This window comes from Mesoplodon densirostris, chromosome X (assembly GCF_025265405.1).
Source record: "Mesoplodon densirostris isolate mMesDen1 chromosome X, mMesDen1 primary haplotype, whole genome shotgun sequence".
NCBI lineage: Eukaryota > Metazoa > Chordata > Mammalia > Artiodactyla > Ziphiidae > Mesoplodon > Mesoplodon densirostris.
In genome coordinates this window covers 90,802,219-90,826,540 of record NC_082681.1, presented here as the reverse complement: position 1 = coordinate 90,826,540, position 24,322 = coordinate 90,802,219, and the positions used below count along the sequence as shown (strand labels likewise).

Below are 24,322 nucleotides of genomic sequence, written 5' to 3'. Positions count from 1 at the left end.
TAAGAAAAGTAGAGGAAAGGGAAAATATAATTTCTCTACCTTTCATAGAAGTGAGTCAAAATTTCTTGTATAAAATTACTAAATCAAAAAATCGGTAAGTATATTATTTATAAGTTATTAATAGCAGTGACCACAAGAATTAAAACCAGGAACTTAATAGTGTTTGGGGAGTGGGAGTGTTAACACAACAATTCCTTTTAATTTTCTATCCTTCTGAATTTCTTTTGCATTTATGCATTAATTGCATAATTTTAAATTACTAGTTTACCAAAAAATAAGTACTTATATTTACTCAATGGAATATTATGCTGTTGTTTAAAAAAGTTAGGTGAGGGGACTTCCCTGGTGGTCCAGTGGTTAAGAATCCGCCTTCCAATGCAGGGGATGCAGTTTCGATCCCTGGTTGAGGAATTAAGATCCCACACGCCGCAGGGCAACTAAGCCCGTGCGCCACAACTACCAAGCCTGTGCGCTATAGAGCCCAAGAGCCACAACTAGAGAGAAGCCTGCACACCACGCAACTAAGACCCAATGCAGCCAAATAAATAAATAAATATATTGTTTGAAAAGTTAGGTGAGGTGGAACTATGTATACTGACATGGATAGATGTCCATAAGTGGGAAAAAAATTTAGAACGCACATGTATGTAAGGAAGTATGTGTATATAAATATATAGTATGTATCTGTGTCTTTCTAAATAGATATAATACATATAAAGAAGTGCTATATAAATATTTGTATATTAGTGAAAACCATGTCTGGAAAGATTTATCAACAGCTGTGTCTATAGGTTTAGAAGTGGGGTGGATTTTACTTTATATACATGCATATACTACTTGTATAATAATAACAATAATAAAGAGATACAGTGATAAATATTTAAAAATATGTCTATGATATACTGTAAAATTAAAAAATTAAGTTGTAGACCAATATGTTTATAGCACAATACTATTTTTGTGAATAAGAAGTTGTAGGTTTGTAAGTAAATCTGTGTAACCTTAAGTCAAGAAGGATTAGTACCATATAGTGGATAAACACCAGATAGTGGTTATCCCTATGAGTTGAAGGAACAGAAAAGAGAAATTAAATTCCTACATTACATAAGTGAAAAAAAACAAGTCATGAGAGTATGGGGTTTTTTAATTTTCTTTTAAAATATTTTTTTCAAATAAATAAAAACCCACAAACAAGATTAAATTAAAACCATAATATTTAAAAAATGAAACTGATAACAGGCATTTTTAAGTGGAAATCTAAAAGCAAGTTCTTCCTACCCACTAAAACAATCTATAAATCAGTCCTGTTCTGTCATTAATACAAAAATAAACATTGCTCACAAGTTCCTAGCTAATTCACCAGAGGGCTCTCTCACCAAGAAAGTTCTACTGTCTCTACTAAGTTCTGGGCCCCTGCAGCCTAAGCTATGGCCTTCTTAAATACCTGTGACCTCAGAATCTTGTGACATAGATAATTTCATTTCAAAGGACAGAACTTTAGAAAAGAAGGCATTTCTTTAAAAGCATAGGATAAGGAATTGGTTAGAAAGAATGATACTTACATGTAAACATAATTCGCTGGGTATAGAAGTTATCACATTCAGGTCCCTTTTGCACACTGATATGTTAGCAGGCTGACTCACAGTCACATTGGACAGAATCTTAGAGCCTGTCTGCTGAAAATTAGGGGACTGTGCAGGACTATCTTGAATTCCACAGTGACTGATGCCTATGACTTCTGGCACTGGACATGAGACTGTGTCTTCAGCAGAGGAAGAAAATGGAGAGTCTATGCTTTGGGTATCCTTCTGACTCTCAGGATAGATGCTAGACATGCTATGCTCCTGATAGAGCAAATTTCTTAATTTTTCATCCAGAGTTTTAATTCGGTTGTCTGCAAACTCCATTTTTGGAGGTCCTTCCCCATCTGATTCCAGGACCGTAGAGGACAGCAGGCTAGTTGGTTCAAGGCCAGGGGTCTGAGTGGGAATGACCATCTTAGGAGAAATTGCTTCCATGATCACTGCGGTTTCTCCTTCTTGGGAAATAAACTCTGCATCTGTAGTTGGCTGCTGCACTGGTAAGGGCTGAGGCTTTTGATCAGACATAAATGCCGGAGTTCTAAGAGAGTTAGAAGCAATCTGAGTTGACTCACCAGGAGCTGCCTGACTGGCAGCTTGGTGACCTGGATACACAGGTAGGAATATGCCTGCTTGGCTGGTGAGTCCCTCACATTCAAGTGGAACTGCACGAACTGAAGTAGCCATATGACTGGAACTACTAGCAACTGGTGCCATTATCTGCTTGTCATCTTCCACTTGATAAAGTATAGTTGGCTGCTTAGTTTCTACACTGGCATATTCAGAAATCTTACCATCAACTACATCCTTGTGTTCTGATGTGGCGGTGTAAAGTGCACGCTGGCATGGATTATTTTCTAGAGTGAGCAGCGTGTCCTGTGATATTTCCTTATTACTTATGTTTCTTGGACCTGGAACAATAACAAAGAATGGCTAAGCATGTATTGGTAAGTACAAAGCAAGGATTAGTACCCAAACTCAAAGGGAACCGGAGGAGCAAGGGGCAAATTAGAACCTGTGTGAAAGTACTCTTGTAAATAAGACTCAAAATACACAGAATTCAACCTAACAAGGAGAAAAACCTTTTCCTTTTTTTCATAAACATTAAAATTTAAATGGCTTAAGTTACCTCCTAACATTAACATCTTCAAAAATGCTTATGAAAATTCTCATAAGCATGAAATACCCAAGAAAACAAGTTAAAGATACAGTATATATTTTGCATCCCCATCTTCCAGGTCTGGATAAAGGTGGCAGAGAACAAACACTTACTAGAAAGCAGATTTAGCCCAGGAACTGTAGACATGGACTGCTGAAGAGAAGGAGGAGATTGAGCCTCACGGTTTCTTATTGTCTGATTGATACAAAATCGCCATCGACCAACTGGGGATGACTGAGGAGCAGATTCATCTGTAGAAAGAATTGGCAAAAATTAATATGCTAAGCAATTGTCAATATGTTTACCTATTGACTAAGGAAACCAGGTTAAAACACCGTTTTGTCTTTTATCTCCATTTCCAATGCCACTAGGATATGTGTAACTTATAAGACCAGACCTCCCAACCCTGACTGACAAATACTCTAACAACTAAGCACAAGATATCTTTAGAGAAGGATTTTGGATTCTATGGAAACACACATTGTATCAATAGCAATTAAAAGCAGGGCACTTTTGGGAAAAAAACGAAAAGCACTTTTTCCACTAAAACCTACATCTTCTGTCCTGTATCCTGATTATGGTGGTGTTTACACAAATCTATAAGAGGACTAAAATTTTCAGAACCCTACACCAAAAGAAAAAAAAGTCTATTTTATTGTATGACAACTTAAAAAATAAAGTAAAATAAGCCCCTACATCTGTACTCCTACTTTGTTAACTTATTCAAATAAGTTATTCTCTTTTAAACTTTACCCTACTTTGCCAGTCAGAAATATACTCAGGGACTTCCCTGGTGGTGCAGTGGTTAAGAATCCGCCTGCCAATGCAGGGGACATGGGTTCAAGCCCTGGTCCGGGAAGATCCCACATGCCACGGAGCTACTGAGCCCGTGCGACACAACTACTAAGCCTGTGTACCACAACTACTGAAGCCTGCACGCCTCGAGCCCGTGATCCGCAACAAGAGAAGCCACCACAGTGAGAAGCCTGCACACCACAACGAAGAGCAGATCCCACTCGCTGCAACTAGAGAAAGCCCGCACGCAACAACAAAGACCCAACACAGCCATAAATAAATAAATAAAAAGAAATCTACTCAGACTCCTGCTAATGAGAAAAAGAAGACAGAGGAGAACCCTGGCATCCTAACACAAACTACATTTGAGGGTAATGGTATCTAGTTCCATGACTCCCATACCACCTGTTGCTTCTTTATGCTGTTATAATTCCTTCAGATGTCCTCATTTGTCTGTGGCTCTTCTCCCCCTCCCAGACACTCTAAATATACCCATGACCAGAGTTGAGAAGAATGGAGAGATAAGGTTATGAGAAAAGAAAATAGAAGACCCCATTTTTAGCCCCTGGCAGTTTATCTGGTATCTGATTTACAAAAACTTATCAGTGATCATAGCAGGTAGAAGCGTATCATTGGTAGAATGAAATCAAGATACTAATGCTATTAAAACATGAGGCAAACTTAGAACATAATGATTTTAGTTAAGAAAGTTGTTGTCCATTAAAGGTCAGCAGTACTGTGACTGCTTTTCTGGTAACATACCATGCAACAACTCAGAAATAAACTAATCAGGTAAAGAACCAATACTTGGAGGAAATTTGGAGAATGGTCTTACTTCTCACGTTTTTTACTTCTTATTTCTGGGCTATAAAGTCCTTTCAAAGTGTGGGAAAACCTACATTAACAATTTATCAAATTCCTTTATTAGCTAACATCTTTCCCAAGGTGTGTACATTAAAAGTTTCCAAATGTCTTGCTTCAAAAGCCAAATGGTAAATTTTATTAAGTATACTTACTGCTGGTTTGAGTGGATGCAGAATTTATCTGTACTTGTTCAGATGATCCTGTCTGAAATAAAAATGAATAGATAAATAAAGGAGTTCCTGATACATATCCGAGAAGACCTATTTGCTAATCAATTGCTCTTACTTGGCTACTGCTGGATTCCACAGTAATAGAGTCAACTCCAACGGCTCTTTCTGCAGCAGAGTGGACATGAAGGATCTCCTGGGCTTGACCTACAATAGCCCTCAATTCTTCTACAAATTTTTCTCTTTCACTTTCCAGGACAAAGTTATCTTCGACCTATCCAAAAGTAAAAGTAAGTCTATTCACAAGAATGAATTTAGTTTCTTCAACATTATAATATAGTGACTACCATAAAGAAAAATAAATTAGGTATTTAGATCTAAATGCCACAACAGAGTTAACAAAGACCAGCAATAAAATGCCACATAATACATTAAATTATTCTATTTTGAGAACACTGACATTTGTCAGATTGGCACTACCTACCAGAAGCCAGCATTTTAAAAAAATCTGGCATTCTATAAATTGATTGCCATTTGAAGAACATAACTGAGGTAATGTTTACGTTTAAAACTAGGATGTCCAAGCGCAAAAGCTTTTAAATAAAAAAAAATCACAAAATGAAGCATCTCTAAAGACGATAAAGAATGGCCTAGAGACAGTTCAGAAAATACTACATTGAATAAGAGGCAGACTGACAAAATTATTAACTTTTAAAATGTTAAATTCTGCTTCGCCAGGAATGTATATACAAAGAAAACTGGCAGAAACAAAAGCATTATGTACTCTTCATGCCACCCTAGCTCATCCCCATTAAAAACACAAGAGGAGGGGAATACTAACTTAAGCCTAACAATTCAAAGAAAATACAAAAACTAAATGAAATGATGAACATTACTTGAACACCTATATGTAAGATGTTATATCAGTAGCTAATACATTAGAATTACCTGGGGAACTTTACAAACTATTAATGCTTAGGTCTCATCTCCAAAAATTCTGATTTAATTAGGGACCCAGGCAACAGAACTGTTTTTGTTTTAGTTTTTGTTTGGTATTTTTTTTTTTGGCTGCACCACGTGGCTTGCAGGATCTTAGTTCCCTGACCAGGACTGAACCCAGACAACAGCAGTGAAAGCACCGAGTCCTAACCACTGGAACACCAGGGTATTCCCAATAGAATTGTTAAAAAGCTCTTCCAGTGATTTTGACATGCAGCTAGGGATAAGAAGCACTGACCTAGATCCTCTCTTAATGAAACTCCCTCATATTTTACACATAAATATACAGAAACCAGAGGAGGTATAGTGACTTACTCTTGAACATAACCAATTTAGCTCTGTACAAATTTTAAAAACTAGCAGTACCCTAAAAAAAGATGGCTCTGAATAAATGGCAGGAGAGTTAGAGAGGAAAAAGAGACAGAATGCTGAAGAGAAAATAATTTAGTTTTACTGTACTTACCATATAGTCTGCAATATCCTCTGGTGCATCACCATCAACATCAAACTTGAAGGTGACCATCTTGTTATTGTGTGTCTCCAGTTGACACTCCACCATGTTGTCTCCAGAGGTTGACACCTGGGCACAAACATGTCACTAGTTTAAGAGTCAGTCATTGTCTTCTCTTTGTAAATGGTGCAGGAAACATTTGGAGTTCACATACAATACATGAAAAAATGGTTTAAACTGTTCAGAATCTAAAAAGATTCTGTTTTTCCCTTGATGAAATACTGTCTAAACAACCATTGTATGACAAATCTAAGGCTCAAATTATTCAGCAAAAAATAAGTTAGAAATGTGAACCTGTGGGAAAGAAAAGGAACACAACTTCTATGAAAAGACAAAAAAAAAAGTTACAACGGTCACTATAGCTATCTGCAATGCAAAGATATAAATCTGTTCATTCATTTCCAAAATTCTCCCACAAATTTACCCTTTAAGCTAAAGAAAATGCACTGCTAATGGAAATGTAAACTGGGCCAAAATTTATGGACAGCAACCTAGAAATACGTATTTAGAAACTTTAAAAAAATCTTCATACCCTTTGACCCACTAATTCTACTTCTAGGAATCTATCATAAGGAAATAATCAGGTATATATACAAAGATTTGTGTTCAAGAGTGTCTGCTGCAGAGTTTCACAATACCCTATACTCACCTCCACAGCAACATCTCCCCTCCCTGACCCCCCAGACCTCAACATGCACTCTTAACCAAATCATATTTATACACTGACCTGAAGGACAGTGAGCTGAAATTTAGTCCCCTTCTCTGATCGAGGACAGGAAGCTCTTCTCTGTTTGATCCGATCTTGTTTGCCATTTCCACTTGAGTTATCAGGGGTATTGGTGTTTTCCTTCACAGCTGCCACATCATTATTCAAACTATTATTTAAAAAAAAAAAAACAAAAGCAACTCCAATTCAATTTCTCAGAGCAGACATTATTCCATAATTCTCAAAGTCCAATATTTAACCCAAATCAGAGTTAACAACTGAAATTCCTTTGTGGATAGAATCATTCCATCTTGATGATAAAATTCTAAGAAAAACCCTCAATTATAAAATCATAAATAATGTTTAAATAAAATATATAAGTAGTACAATATCTCTCAAAAAGTTATGACTGCACAACTCTGCAAATGTACTAAATGCCATCGAATTGTACACTTTAAATGGGTGAAAATCTAATGGTATGTGAATTATATCTCAATAAAGCTGTTTTTAAAAGTTATGAAACACTGAGATTATATTGTACGTATTAGGCCAACATCTCACAGTAGTGGGACTGAAAGAAAAACACTGCTAGTGATGGACCTCTGTGGAACCTTTTATCACGGGATATTCCTGATCAATTTTATTTTGTTTGTTTTGGGGTTTTTCTTATTAATAATATGTTCAAATAAAACTTCTAAAAACCAATTCTCACTCAAAATATAGCTGTTTATGTAACAAACACAACAGGGGATACATGAGGTGTGGAAGACAGGAATACTGCAGGAAACAGAAAAATAAATGAAAATGAGATAAAGAACATGTAGTATGTACATACAATGGAATATTATTCTACCATAAAAAAAGAATGAAATCTTGCCATTTGTAACAACATAGATGGAAATTGAGGGCATTATGCTAAGTAAGTCAGAAAGAGAAAGACAAATACCATATGATCTCACTTAAATGCGCAATCTAAAAAAACGAAAAATCTCCAAAGCTCATAGATACAGAGAACAGATTGGTTGTTGCCAGAGGCAGGGGTGGGGGAAGGGGGTGGAGAGTGGGCAAAATGGGTGAAGGGAGTCAAAAGGTACAAACTACCAGTTACAAAATAAATAAGTCATGTAATGTACTGCATGGCAACTATAGTTAATAATGCTGTATTGCATATTTCAAAGTTGCTAAGAGAGTAGATTTTAAAAGTTCTCACCACAAGAAAAAAAATTTTGTAACTATGTATGGTGATGGATGTTTAAACTAGACTTATTGTGGTGATCATTTCATAATATATACAAATGTCGAATCACTCTGTTGTATATCCAAAACTAATATAAGGGTATACATGAGTTTTACCTCAGTAGAATGAAAGGAAGGAAAGAAGGAAGGAAGGAAGGAAGGAAGAGGGAAGGAGGGAGGGAGGGAGGGAAGAAGAAAAAATACACCATAATTTTGGTTTAAAAAACTGAAAATGAATGATGTGAAAATGATTCAACATGATTAACTCTAACTAGTTATATTTTGCAGGTTCAAGTCAATACGATTATGACAGAGCAGACTAACTTTCAGCTGATCTGTGTCAAAGGTATTTTTCAGCTTTCTCTTTAATAAATTTGAAGATATTTCAATAAATAACAAAAATTCCAATAAATACATTTGAAACTTAAATGAGATCTGTAAGCAGCAGATATTTTTTAAATTAATTTTTAGGTTAAGTCCTTTCTCCTAAAAACTACTCAGGAAGTATCTATATAAAGATATACAAAAGAGTTAAGAGGAGTAGGCGGAGGACGAGGGGAAGATGGCAGAAGAGTAAGACGCAAGGATCACCTTCCTCCCCACAGGTACACCAGAAACACATCTACACGTGGAACAACTCCTACAGAACACCCACTGAACGCTGGCAGAAGACCTCAGACCTCCCAAAAGGCAAGGAACTCCCCACATACCTGGGTAGGGCAAAAGAGAAAACAATAAACAGAGACAAAAGGATAGGGACGGGACCTGCACCAGTGGGAGGGAGCCGTGAAGGAGGGAAGGTTTCTACACACTACAAGCCCCTTCGCGGGCGGAGACTGTGGGTGGTGGAGGGGGGAAGCTTCGGAGCCGCGGAGGAGAGCACAGCAACAGGGGTGCGGAGGGCAAAGCGGAGAGATTCCCGCACAGAGGATAGGTGCCGACCGGCACTCACCAGCCCGAGCGGCTTGTCTGCTCACACGCCGGGGCGGGCGGGGCTGGGAGCTGAGGCTCGGGCTTCGGTCGGAGCGCAGGGAGAGGACTGGGGTTGGCGGCGTGAACACAGCCTGCAGGGCATTGGTGCACCACGGCTAGCCGGGAGGGAGTCAGGGGAAAAGTCTGTACCTGCCAAAGAGGCAGGAGACTTTTTCTTCCCTCTTTGTTTCCTGGTGCGCGAGGAGAGGGGATTAAGAGCGCTGCTTAAAGGAGATCCAGAGACGAGCGTGAGCTGCGGCTAAAAGCGCGGACCCCAGAGACGGGCATGAGACGCTAAGGCCGCTGCTACCGCCACCAAGAAGCCTGTGAGCGAGCACAGGTCACTATCTACAAACTCCTTCCAGGGAGCCTGTGCAGCCCGCCACTGCCAGGGTCCCGGGATCCAGGGACAACTTCCCCAGGAGAACGCACGGCGCGCCTCAGGCTGGTGCAACGTCACGCTGGCCTCTGCCGCCGCAGGCTCGCCCCCCATCCGTACCCCTCCCTCACCCCGGCCTGAGTGAGCCAGAGTCCCCGAAGCGGCTGCTCGTTTAACCCCATCCTGTCTGAGCGAAGAACAGGCGCCCTCCAGCAACCTATACCCAGAGGCGGAGCCAAATCCAAAGCTGAGCCCCGGGAGCTGTAAGAACAAAGAAGAGAAAGGGAAATCTCTCCCAGCAGCCTCAGAAGCAGCAGATCAAAGCTCCACAATCAATTTGATGTACCCTGCATTTGTGGAATACATGAATAGACAACGAATCATCCCAAATTGAGGAGGTGGACTTTGAGAGCAAGATTTATGATTTTTTCCCCTTTTCCTCTTTTTGTGAGCGTGTATGTGTATGCTTCTGTGAGAGATTCTGTCTGTACAGATTTGCTTCCACCATTTGTCCTAGGGTCCTATCTGTCCGTTTTTTTTTTAATTTTTTTTTCTTAAGTACTTTTTATTTTAATAACTTTATTTTATTTTATTTTACTTTATATTCTTGCTTTTTTTCCTTCCTTCCCTCCTTCCTTCCCTCCTTCCACCCTCCCTCCTCTCTTTCTTTCTTTCGTTTTTCTTTCTACTTCTACTAATTCTTTCGTTCTACATTTTCTCCTTTTTCTTCTGAGACGTGTGGATGAAAGGCTCTTGGTGCTGCAGCCAGGAGTCACTGCTGTGCCTCTGAGGTGGGAGAGCCAACTTCAGGACACTGGTCCACAAGAGACATCCCAGTTCCACATAATATCAAATGGCAAAAATCTCCCAGAGATCTCCATCTCAACACCAACACCCAGCTTCACTCAACGACCAGCAAGCTACAGTGCTGGACACCCTATGCCAAACAACTAGCAAGACAGGAACACAACCCCAACCATTAGCACAGAGGCTGCCTAAAATCATAATAAGTCCACAGACACCCCAAAACACAACAACAGACGTGGACCTGCCCACCAGAAAGACAAGATCCAGCCTCATCCACCAGAACACAGGCACTAGTCCCCTCCACCAGGAAGCCTACACAACCCACTGGAACAACCTTAGCCACTGGGGACAGACAACAAAAACAACGGGAACTACGAACCTGCAGCCTGCAAAAAGGAGACCCCAAACACAGTAACATAAGCAAAATGAGAAGACAGAAAAACACACAGCAGGTGAAAGAGCAAGATAAAAACCCACCAGACCTAACAAATGAAGAGGAAATAGGCAGTCTACCTGAAAAAGAATTCAGAATGATAGTAAATATGATCCAAAATCTTGGAAATAGAATAGAAAAAATGCAAAAAACATTTAACAAGGACCTAGAACAAGTAAAGATGAAACAAGGAACGATGAACAACACAATAAATGAAATTAAAAATACTGTAGATGGGATCAATACCACAATAACTGAGGCAGAAGAACGGATAAGTGAGGTGGAAGATAAAATAGTGGAAATAACTACTGCAGACCAGAATAAAGAAAAAAGAATGAAAAGAACTGAGGACAGTCTCAGAGAACTCTGGGACCACATTAAATGCACCAACATTCGAATTATAGGGGTTCCAGAGGAAGAAGAGAAAAAGAAAAGGACTGAGAAAATATTTGAAAAGATTATAGTTGAAAACTTCCCTAATATGGGAAAGGAAATAGTTAATCAAGTCCAGGAGGCACAGAGAGTCCCATACAGAATAAATCCAAGGAGAAATACGCCAAGACACATATTAATCAAACTGTCAAAAATTAAACACAAAGAAAACATATTAAAAGCAGCAAGGGAAAAACAACAAATAACACACAAGGGAATCCCCATCAGGTTAACAACTGATCTTTCAGCAGAAACTCTACAAGCCAGAAGGGAGTGGCAGGACATAATTAAAGTGATGAAGGAGAAAAATCTGCAACCAAGATTACTCTACCCAGCAAGGATCTCAATCAGATTTGATGGAGAAATTAAAACCTTTACAGACAAGCAAAAGCTGAGACAGTTCAGCACCACCAAACCAGCTTTACAACAAATGCTAAAGGAACTTCTCTAGGCAAGAAACACAACAGAAGGAAAACACCTACAATTACGAACCCAAAACAATTAAGAAAATGGGAATAGGAACATACATATAATAATTACCTTAAATGTAAATGGACTAAATGCTCCCACCAAAAGACACAGATTGGCTGAATGGATACAAATACAAGACCCATATATATATATGCTGTCTACAAGAGACCCACTTCAGACCTAGAGACACATACAGACTGAAACTAAGGGGATGGAGGAAGATATTCCATGCAAATGGAAACCAAAAGAAAGCTGGAGTAGCATTTCTCATATCAGACAAAACAGATTTTAAAATAAAGTCTACTAGAAGAGACAAAGAAGGACACTACATAATGATCAAGGGATCGATCCAAGAAGAAGATATAACAATTGTAAATATTTATGTACCCAACATAGGAGCACCTCAATACATAAGGCAAATACTAACAGCCATAAAAGGGGAAATCGACAGTAACACATTCATAGTAGGGGACTTTAACACCCCACTTTCACCAATGGACAGATGATGCAAAATGAAAATAAATAAGGAAACACAAGCTTTAAATGATACATTAAACAAGATGGACTTAATTGATATTCATAGGACATTCCATCCAAAAACAACACAATACACATTTTTCTCAAGTGCTCATGGAACATTCTCCAGGATAGATCATATCTTGGGTCACAAATCAAGCCTTGGTAAATTTAAGAACATTGAAATTGTATCAAGTATCTTTTCCGACCACAACGCTATGAGACTAGACATCAATTACAGGAAAAGATCTGTAAAAAATACAAACACATGGAGGCTAAAAAATACACTACTTAATAATGAAGTAATCACTGAAAAAATCAAAGAGGAAATAAGAAAATACCTAGAAGCAAATGACAATGGAGACACGACGACCCAAAACCTATGGGATGCAGCAAAAGCAGTTCTAAGAGGGAAGTTTATAGCAATACAATCCCACCTTAAGAAACAGGAAACATCTTGAATAAACAACCTGACCCTGCACCTAAAGCAATTAGAGAAAGAAGAACAAAAAAAACCCCAAAGTTATCAGAAGGAAAGAAATCATAAAGATCAGATCAGAAATAAATGAATAAAATGAAGGAAATGACAGCAAAGATCAATAAAACTAAAAGCTGGTTTTCTGAGAAGATAAACAAAATTGATAAACCCTTATGCAGACTCATCAAGAAAAAAAGGGAGAAGACTCAAATCAATAGAATTAGAAATGAAAAAGGAGAAGTAACAAGTGACACTGCAGAAATACAAATGATCATGAGAGATCACTACAAGCAACTCTATGCCAATAAAATGGACAACCTGGAAGAAATGGACAAATTCTTAGAAATGCACAACCTGCCAAGAATGAATCAGGAAGAAATAGAAAATATGAATAGACCAATCACAAGCACTGAAATTGAAACTGTGATTAAAAATCTTCCAACAAACAAAAGCCCAGGACCAGATGGCTTCACAGGCGAATTGTATGAAACATTTAGAGAAGAGCTAACACCTATCCTTCTCAAAATCTTCCAAAATATAGCAGAGGGAGGAACACTCCCAAACTCATTCTACGAGACCACCATCACCTTGATACCAAAACCAGGCAAGGATGTCACAAAGAAAGAAAACTACAGGCCAAGATCACTGATGAACATAGATGCAAAAATCCTGAACAAAATACTAGCAAACAGAATCCAATAGCACATTAAAAGGATCATACACCATGATCAAGTGGGGTTTATTCCAGGAATGCAAGGATTCTTCAATATATGCAAATCAACCAATGTGATACACCATATTAACAAATTGAAGGAGAAAAACCATATGATCATCTCAATAGATGCAGAGAAAGCTTTTGACAAAATTCAACCCCCATTTATGATAAAAACCCTCCAGAAAGTAGGCATAGAGGGAACTTTCGTCAACATAATAAAGGCCATATATGACAAACCCACAGCCAACATTGTCCTCAATGGTGAAAAACTGAAACCATTTCCGCTAAGATCAGGGACAAGACAAGGTTGCCCACTCTCACCACTCTTATTCAACATAGTTTTGGAAGTTTTAGCCACAGCAATCAGAGAAGAAAAGGAAATAAAAAGAATCCAAATCGGAAAAGAAGAAGTAAAGCTGTCACTGTTTGCAGATGACATGATACTATACATAGAGAATCCTAAAGATGCTACCAGAAAACTACTAGAGCTAATCAATGAATTTGGTAAAGTAGCAGGATACAAAATTAATGCACAGAAATCTCTGGCATTCCTGTACACTAATGATGAAAAATCTGAAAGTGAAATCAAGAAAACACTCCCATTTACCATTGCAACGAAAAGAATATATAGGAATAAACCTACCTAAGGAGACAAAAGACCTGTATGCAGAAAATTATAAGACACTGATGAAAGAAATTAAAGATGATACAAAGAGATGGAGAGATATACCATGTTCTTGGATTGGAACAATCAACATTGTGAAAATGACTCTACTACCCAAAGCAATCTACAGATTCAATGCAATCCCTATCAAACTACCACTGGCATTTTTCACAGAACTAGAACAAGAAATTTCACAGTTTGTATGGAAACACAAAAGACCCCGAGTAGCCAAAGCAATCTTGAGAATGAAAAACGGAGCCAGAGGAATCAGGCTCCCTGACTTCAGACTATACTACAAAGTTACAGTAATCAAGACAGTATGGCACTGGCACAAAAATAGAAAGATAGATCAATGGAACAGGATAGAAAGCCCAGAGATAAACCCACACACATATGGTCACCTTATCTTTGATGAAGGACGCAGGAATGTACAGTAGAGAAAGGACAGCCTCTTCAATAAGTGGTGCTGGGAAAACTGGATAGGGACATTTAAAAGTATGAGATTAAATGACTCCCTAACACCATACACAAAAATATGCTCAAAATGGATTAAAGACCTAAATGTAAGGCCAGAAACTATCCAACTCTTAGAGGAAAACATAGGCAGAACACTCTATGACATAAATCACAGCAAGATCCTTTTTGACCCACCTCCTAGGGAAATGGAAATATAAACAAATGTGACCTAATGAAACTTCAAAGCTTTTGCACAGCAAAGGAAACCATAAACAAGACCAAAAGACAACCCTCAGAATGGGAGAAAATATTTTCAAATGATGCAACTGACAAGGGATTAATCTCCAAAATTTATAAGCAGCTCAATAACAAGAAAACAAACAACCCAATCCAAAAATGGGCAGAAGACCGAAACAGACAGTTCTCCAAAGAAGATATACAGACTGCCAGCAAATACATGAAAGAATGCTCAACATCATTAATCATTAGAGAAATGCAAAGCAAAACTACAGTACGATATAATCTCCCACCAGTCAGAATGGCCATCATCAAAAAATCTAGAAATAATAAATGCTGGAGAGGGTGTGGAGAAAAGGGAACACTCTTGCACTGCTGGTGGGAATGTGAATTGGTACAGCCACTATGGAGAACAGTATGGCGGTTCCTTAAAATACTACAAATAGAACTACTATATGACCCAGCAATCCCACTACTGGGCATATACCCTGAGAAAACCATAATTTAAAAAGAGTCATGTAGCAAAATGTTCGTTGCAGCTCTATTTACAATAGCCCGGAGATGGAAACAACCTAAGTGACCTAAGTGTCCACCATTGGATGAATGGATAAAGAAGATGTGGCACATATATACAATGGAATATTACTGAGCCATCAGAGGAAACGAAATTGAGCTATTTGTAATGAGGTGGATAGACCTAGAGTCTGTCATACAGAGTGAAGTAAGTCAGAAAGTGAAAGACAAATAGCGTATGCTAACACATATATATGGAATTTAAGAAAAGAAAATGTCATGAAGAACCTAGTAGTAGGACAGGAATAAAGACACAGGCCTACTAGAGAATGGACTTGTGGATAGGGGGAGGGGGAACGGTAAGCTGTGAGAAAGCTAGAGAGAGGCATGGACATATATACACTACCAAACTTAAAATAGATAGCTAGTGGGAAGCAAGTGCATAGCACAGGGAGATCAGCTCGGTGCTTTGTAACCACCTAGAGGGGTGGGATAGGGAGGGTGGGAGGGAGGGAGATGCAAGAGGGAAGAGATATGGGAACATATGTATATGTATAGCTGATTCACTTTGTTATAAAGCAGAAACTAACACACCATTGGAAAGCAATTATGCTCCAATAAAGATGTAAAAAAATAAATTAAATAAAAGATATACAAGAAAAAATAAAACTAACTCCTAAATGTTTTTCTTTGTCCCTGTGAAAAAGAATTTTCAAAAATACAAGTGGAGGAAGAAAATACATTAATACTGCTGTTAGTTTTTTAATAGAGAAATAGCCATAATAAATAACACGTTCAGAGGATAAAAGAGACATAATTCTAGTCAATGCAGCTGTATCATTCACTTTGTAAAGTTATCTGAAAACACTAGTTTAGGGTTTGGGACAAGATGGCAGAAACTCAACTCTCCCCATTCCTCCCCACTAAGTATAACTAAAAAGTCTGGAAATAATACAGTAGAATATCACAGGAGGGCACTGAAGAGTGAAAAGATGAAGGCAGACTAGCTAGGGACTCCCAGGACTTGAGGAAAAATATAGCAGCTTGGCATCTCCTGACTCCTGGGCCAAAAGGCAAAGGTAGCCCGAGCCCAGTGGTCTCCTGAACCCCAACCTAGCAACAGAAGGTGGTTCAGGTGGGCCCTTTCCTCCCTTGGTGATGCTGTTGGGACCCCTACAAGTAGCATGTGGTCTGGAGAGCTGGCTTAGGGCAGCGGGCCTAGAGAAGTGCTCTCCAACCCCTTGGTCCAGCAGTGGGTCCCAATGGTGTCATTTGAACCAAGCAGATCAGAATAATAATACAAAGACTCTGAAAACTAAATTGTCATTAGAACCATATTCCACAAAAGTAGACCAGGACCTTTGCACCTAAACACAGTGACTGACTGCTAAAATAGAGTATTTAAATAGGATCCAGGGTATCATAACATAATGTCCATAATGTCCAGGATACAAATGAAAATTCTCTGTCATACCAAAAACCAGGAAAATCACAACTTGAATGTGAAAAGACAATCAACAGATGCCAACACCAGAATGAATCAGATATTGGAATTACCTGACAAGGATTTTAAAGCAGCCATCATCAAATTGTTTCAGTGAGCAATCACAAATACTTTTGAAGCAAATGAAAAGCCAGAAAATCTCATAATAATAGAAGATATTAAGAAAGAAACAAATGGAAATTATAGAAAGTACAATCATAGAAATAAAAAATGCACTGAGTGGGCACAATAGCAGAATGAATAGGACAAAGGAAAGAATCAGTGAACCTGAAGACAGAACAAGAGAAATTAACCCAATCTGAACAAGATAGAGAAAAATATTAGTTTACAACTACCAAATAACAATATAATTATATATCTGGTTGTAATTTATTTCTTTAGATTAGCTGGAACTTTAAATTATATTATTTCTTATTTCCTTTTTTAATTCTTATAGTATTTTCCTAAGAACAGAATATGATGGGAATTCCCTGGCAGATCAGTGGTTAGGACTCCACACCCTCACTGCCAAGGGCATGGGTTCAATCCCTGGTCAGGGAACTAAGATCCCACAAGCCACGGTGGTGCAGCCAAAAAAAACAAAAACAAAAACCCCAGAATATTATAATAATGTGAACAAGAAAATGGTCAATAATTTCATAGTCCATATGATCTTTATTAACATAAAAAGTAAAAATAATATCTACTATTTTTATTGAACATACACACAAATACTAGAACACAGAAACTTCTTCAGTCAACACACACTAAGCACCTAATGAATGCAGTACTTCAACATACCCTCATCGCTTTCATGGTATTAATTTGAAGATACTCACCTTCGAACTAAATCCGGTTTTAGAAGAGTTGCTGGTTGTTCAGCTCCAACTGCTTGGGATACAGGCTGTAAATAGCACAGAAATAAAACTTGTTATGATAACAGCAAACTTTAAGCTGAAGGTGCAATTTTCTATTGTTGCAGAAAATGTGTTTGTTACATTTCATACTTTGGTTACCACACAGTCCAGGTAAAATGTCTACATTACTGAATGTCTCTATCAATCCTATTATTGATGTTACTACCAAAGATAAAGAAAAATAAAATGTAGCAGTATTGATATTCATCAAGACATTTTCATTAAAAAGACGGCATTGGGCTTCCCTGGTGGTGCAGTGGTTGAGAGTCTGCCTGCTAATGCAGGGAATACGGGTTCGAGCCCTGGTCTGGGAAGATCCCACATGCCGTGGAGCAACAAAGCCCGTGAGCCACGGCTACTGAGCCTGTGCGTCTGGAGCCTGTGCTCTGCAACAAGAGAGGCCGCGACAGTGAGAGGCCTGTGCACCGCGATGAAGAGTGGCCCCCGCTCGCCGCAACTAGAGAAAGCCCTCGCACAGAAACTAAGACCCAACACAGGCAAAAATAAATAAATTAAATTTAAAAAAAGACGGCATTGTTTTTTATACTTTTGTTTGTGTTATTTTTCAATGGCTTCCAGTCCTGACTGTAAAACTACTAATAAAAGGAAGAGTTGCTGCCATTCCAGAAACAGATAAATCAATGATTCAAGCTTTAACGTATTGCGTGGTCTCTCTCTCTCTCGTTCCCTTTTCACTAAACTACTGCAAACAATTCCTCTGAGATGTTAGTATCCAGCAGCTGCAATACTGGCATCTAGGAGAAAAGTTTATAAAGGCAAATGCCAACCCTAAGGGAAAATAATGTTAAACATTTACCTAATCCATCCTATGCATTGCCGCTGGTGACAGTACAGTGACTTTACAACGTAAATCTACCAAAATCAATCACTTAACCTACCTAGTTTAAACCCTCTATGATGGCCCCTCATCTTCTATAAGGTTAAGTTCCTTTGGATGGCAAATAAAGTCCTCAATGAACTGGTCCCTGCCTCATTCTCTAGCTCTTCTCTTCTTGAAGCCACACTGAACTCTAGCTCCTCTGAATGAGTTGGGCTTTTTCATGTACAGTGACTCTACTTATATTCCTTCATCTCCCTGGACTATTTCAACTACTCCTTAGTCCTGTCCATTTAGCAAATATCTGAATGGAACTCCTGTATACAAGAAGGCTCTATTACAATGGGTTCCAGAAAGACTAGCAAAATCACCTTGGAGTCTCTTTAAAAAACACATATACCTTATCTCATATCTTGGTTTCTAAACTAAAAGGGATAAAGGTTCCTTGGAGAAATGGCTGATTCCAGCACTGGGGCAAGGAAAATATAAGATGAGCCTGGATCATCTTGCTATCCCCCAAAGTAAAGAACTGCTCAAAGAATGATGGGAACATATCAAAAGCACACTTGAGTCACCTTGAAGGGGTTCCCACTACCCAAATATGGAAAAATTGGGGATGAAAATAAATAATGAGTAACAGAATATAATGCATTTAATAAAATAAAATAATCCAAGAGTTCATACTGATACAAACAGAAGAAAGCTCTTACAACACAAAGCCAAATAAATATAAGGAATGACAAAGTTAGAAAATCATCAATGGATGATAAAACTAGTGGGTGAAAGTTGGATGAGGAACAAGATATCTACATAGTTTCAAAATATCTCCCCACAAATCACTTATTCATTACAAAAGCAAAACATGGTTACTTTACAGTGGAAGAACTTGGCAGCCTCCACCTTAACCAAGTAATCAAATTTAACCTCAGCAATATTGGGACAAACTGACATTACATGGCTCCTAATATGATACAATGCACAAAGGTTACAACATTGTTTGCATGGTATTCCTGACAAAAATGCATGCTCTGAACGTGGGGAAAAAAAGGAAACTTCAGGGCTTCCCTGCTGGCGCAGTGGTTGAGAGTCCGCCTGCCGATGCAGGGGACACGGGTTTGTGCCCCGGTCCGGGAAGATCCCACATGCCGCGGAGCGGCTGGGCCCATGAGCCATGGCCGCTGAGCCTGTGTGTCCGGAGTCTGTGCTCCGCAACGGGAGAGGCCACAACAGTGAGAGGCCCGCGTACCGCAAAAAAAAAAAAAGGAAACTTCAAACACACTCAAATTGAAGGGCATTCTATTCGGTTGGCCAAAAGGTTCGATTGGTATTTCCGTAAGATGGCTCTAGTAGCACTTAGTTATCCTTAACTTCATTCAAAACAATTTTCTTAGATTGTATGTGACAGGTGTCATATCAGCCCACATTAAAAAAAAAAAAAACTTACCAAAACTGGTGAGTTTTTGTGTAGCCATTTTAATATTGAAGATGGAAGAGAAAATGCAACATTTTCCGCATATTATGCTTTATTATTTCAAGAAAGGTAAAAACATAACTGAAATGCAAAAAAAGAGTTGTATAGTGTATGGAGAAGGTGTTGTGACTGATAAAATGTGTCAAAAGTGGTTTGCGAAGTTTTGTGATGGAGATTTCTTGCTGGACAATGCTCCACAGTTGGGTAGACCAATTGAAGTTGATAGCCATCAAATAGAGACATTCATTGAGAACAATCAACATTATACTATGCAGGAGACAGCCGACATACTCAAAATATCCAAATCAAGCATTGAAAATCATTTGCACCAGCTTGGTTACGTGAATTGCTTTTTTTTGTTTGTTTGTTTGTTTTTGCGGTACACGGGCCTCTCACTGTCGTGGCCTCCCCCGTTGTGGAGCACAGGCTCCGGGCGCGCAGGCTCAGCGGCCACGGCTCACGGGCCCAGCCGCTCCGCGGCATGTGGGATCTTCCCAGACCGGGGCACGAACCCGTGTCCCCTGCATCGGCAGGCAGACTCTCAACCACTGCGCCACCAGGGAAGCCCACGTGAATTGCTTTGATGTTTGGGTTCCACATAAGTTAGGCAAAAAAAACTTTCTTGACCATATTTCCTCATGTGATTCCCTACTGAAACGTAATGAAAACGTTCTGTTTTTAAAACAAAGTGTGGGGCTTCCCTGGTGGCGCAATGGTTAAGAATCCACCTGCCAATGCAGGGAATACGGGTTTGAGCCCTGGTCTGGGAAGATCCCACATGCCATGGAGCAACGACACCCGAGCATCACAGCTACTGAGCCTGCACTCTAGAGCCCGCGAGCCACAACTACTGAGCCTGCATGCCACAACTACTGAAGCCTGTGTGCCTAGAGCCTGTGCTCCACAACAAGAGAAGCCACCACAATGAGAAACCCGTGCACCGCAACAAAGAGTAGACCCCACTCTCCGCAACTAGAGAAAGCCCGTGTGCAGCAACGAAGACCCAATGCAGCCAAAAACATAAAGAAAATAAATAAAGAAAAAATTTTTAAAAAGTGTGATGGGAGATGAAAAGTGGATACTGTACAATAATGCGGAACAGAAGAGATCGTGGGCCAAGTGAAATGAACCACCACCCACCACATCTAAGGCTGGTCTTCATCCAAAGAAGGTGATGTTGTGTATATGGTGGGGTTGGGAGTCCTGTATTATGAGCTCCTTCTGGAAAACCAAATGATTAATTCCAACAAGTACTGCTCCCAGTTAGACCAACTGAAAGCAGCACTCGACAAAAAGTGTCTGGAATTAGTCAACAGAAAATGCATAATCTTCCATCAGGATAACGCAAGACCGCATGTTTCTTTGATGACCAGGCAAAAACTGTTACAGCTTGGCTGGGAAGTTCTGATTCATCCGCCATATTCACCAGACATTGCACCTTCGAATTTCCATTTATTTCGGTCTTTACAAAATTCTCTTAATGGAAAAAAATTTCCATTCCCTGAAGACTGTAAAAGGCACCTGGAAGAGTTCTTTGCTCAAAAAGATAAAAAGTTTTGGGAAGATGGAATTATGAAGTTGCCTGAAAAATGGCAGAAGGTATTGGAACAAACGAGTGAATACGATGTTCAATAAAGTTCTTGGTGAAAATGAAAAATGTGTCTTTTATTTTTACTTAAAAACCGAAGGCACTTTTTGGCCAACCCAATACAAAATAACCGACCTTTATTCTTCAAAAATATCAATGCTATAAAAGACAAATGAAGGCTGAGGAACTGTTCCAGATTAAAGGAGATAAAAGAGACAAACAGTACAAGGCAATGCATGATCTTCAATTAGATCCTGGACCAAGGTGGGGAAACTGCCATAAAGGACTTTACTTGGACAACTGGTGAAATTTTAATGTGGCCATCAGATTAAATAATAGTATTACAGCCATGTTAAATTCCCTGAATTTGGTCATTGTATTGTGGTTAAGAAAATATCCTTGTTCTTATAGCAATGATATATTTAAGGGTAAAAGGACATTATGTCTGCAACCAGCTCTATACATCAGAGGGAAAATCATGTGTGGATGAATGGATGGATTGATGGACGGACCGACCAACTGACCAACAGATCAATGGAGTGTCATCCTCTAATGTCTTTTATCATAGCCTTCTTTATCATATATGTTTAGTGCCTGACTTTAAGGACTCTGAATGATTCATCTTTGTATTCTCAGTGCCTCTTAGCACAGTGCCTGGAATATTTTAGGCTTCCAATAAATGTTTGAAGGTATTGATAGAAAGAAAGAAGAAAGAAAACAATGATATAAAAAAAGGCTGTGCCATACACGTTTATGATCCCATATTACTAATCCTGGACATCAATCCTAAGGAAATAATACAAAGGAAGAAAAAAGTACATAGTATAAAGTTTATTTCATAGTAAATGTTCAATAAATGGTAGCTAACTCTGTTTTTATTGTGGTATTATGCACAATAAAAACTGACATCAAGTTGTTGTCCAGGAATAGGGAAAGAGGTAAATATGAATACTTATTTCACTACTGTGTGGCCACTGAAAACTATAATTGTGAAGTCCAAGTAAAGGCAGGGAAAATTACTTAACAATGAATGAAAAAAGCAGAAAACAAAACTGTACATATAATTACAACCACTTATGCATATGACAAAAGCTTGGAATACAATAACAAATATCATAATCACTACCATGTTAAGAAAACAGCATTCTTTGGTGATTTTCCCCCCATTTTACTACTTTTTATAATGTTACTACTTACATTTGATTATTTAAAACTTTCAAAGGATAGCAAATACTAAGTGTAGAGGAAAATAGGCACTTTCATAAACCACTGGGATTTATGGGATTGTAAACTGCTTATACCTTTCTGAAGGGTAATTTGACAATATGTATCAAGTTTTTAAAAGGTCTAGCAATTTTATTTCTAGAAATCTATCCAAAGGAAATAATTAAGAGTGCATAGAAAGATTTAGCTACAAGAATGTTCCTCACAACATGGAATATAATTACAAACAGCAAAAAAATAGTCACTTGTTTCCTTTATCTACTCCATTAAATAAATAATGGTACATCCATACTAAAGGATATTATGCAGCCCCTTAAAAATGTGCTTAAACATCTAAGATGTTACAAGTGAAAAAAGATTATAAAAGAGTATATATACATTATGGTTACGTTAAAATTGCATGTATGCATAAGCATATAAAATGGTCTGGAAGAATATACACCTGGTGTTAAGCAAGCTTAACTATATTCATCTTGCTTTGGTAATAAGAAAAAAATTAATTCAACTTTGTACAGATTTATCAACCCTGAAATCTGATAATCTCAGTGCAGGTCCCCATTATTTCAATGCACAACTTTATAGTTATTTTAGACAAAAGTAAGAATGAAACATTTCACTAAATTTGAAAAACATCTACAAATGGCCCAGCATCTATTTGCAAATACTAATTTTGAAACTCCTAGAAATATTATGACAGAACTTGATTTGAAGCTGGCATAATAAAAGCAGATGAACCAACTATTAGCCATGATTCTGAGGACCAACAGAAAGTAGCATTAATAATCCTGTTAATAATTATAAGTGGTTATAAAATATAATTCCAGATTGTTGCCATAGTAACTATCTTTTGTTTACTTTGCCTCCAGATTTATGCATCAGGACACCATGGCACTGCTCCATCTTGCTGGGACTCACCATAATTTTTTTAAGTTTCTTTAAGACAAACATTTGTTAAAGTTGGATACATTTGTTGAATCTTGTGTGTCCAAAAAAAAAAAAGAGAAATCTCTTTGCCAAAGTATTTGCTCTCAATGTTTAAACAGTGATTATATTAAAGAGCTAATTATCTAATCTATAATTAGAAGCTAGTCTAATTTGTCCAGGAAAAAAACCTCAGTATGAACTGACCAGGTTAGAGGGGGAAGGGTAAGGCAGGAAATGGTATATTATGCTCATTTCTCCCCAACCCTCACCTTCAAATCCAAATGAAAGACAGGTACCAATTCCTTTTCCTAATGAGACCTTGATATCCAGATATCTGAGACCTTGATAACTAGCTAGCAAAGTTCAATAAAACTAAAGTACCTATACTCGCTTGCAGAATGAGGACAAGGCCAAAATGAGAAGCAAAACTAGGCCTGAATTCCATGGGCCACACCATTCTCTCCTCTCTATCTTGGCATTTAAAAATGCTCTCTTGAACTTGTTTCTTTTCTTTTTTTTTTAACATCTTTATTGGAGTATAATTGCTTTACAATGGTGTGTTAGTTTCTGCTGTATAACAAAGTGATTGAACTTGTTTCTTGATCTTTCTCACCCATGATACTGTGAGCTGTTTGAGGGAAGAGACTGTATCTGTAAGATTTATCACAATATCCCCAATGCCTAACCAATACCTGAAATAGGAACAGCTGCTCAATAATGTCTTTCACTATTATAATGTTCTCATTTTATTATTGTTTTTAGTTTTATTATAGCAACAAAACAACCA

The 24,322-nt window shown here is 38.3% G+C and overlaps 1 protein-coding gene across 1 annotated transcript in view; it reads right to left on the bottom strand.

Moving 5' to 3' along the window:
* WNK3 (WNK lysine deficient protein kinase 3) overlaps nt 1-24,322 on the bottom strand; it is a 134,665-nt gene that overhangs the window by 46,757 nt on the left and 63,586 nt on the right. Inside the window, exons 10-16 of the mRNA XM_060087363.1 lie at nt 17,413-17,477; nt 6,803-6,950; nt 6,028-6,144; nt 4,684-4,839; nt 4,551-4,602; nt 2,853-2,990; nt 1,563-2,491 (exon numbers count right to left, since the gene is read on the bottom strand). Of these exons, the coding sequence (XP_059943346.1) occupies nt 1,563-2,491; nt 2,853-2,990; nt 4,551-4,602; nt 4,684-4,839; nt 6,028-6,144; nt 6,803-6,950; nt 17,413-17,477 (1,605 nt within the window). The remainder of the gene's footprint in view (nt 1-1,562; nt 2,492-2,852; nt 2,991-4,550; nt 4,603-4,683; nt 4,840-6,027; nt 6,145-6,802; nt 6,951-17,412; nt 17,478-24,322) is intronic.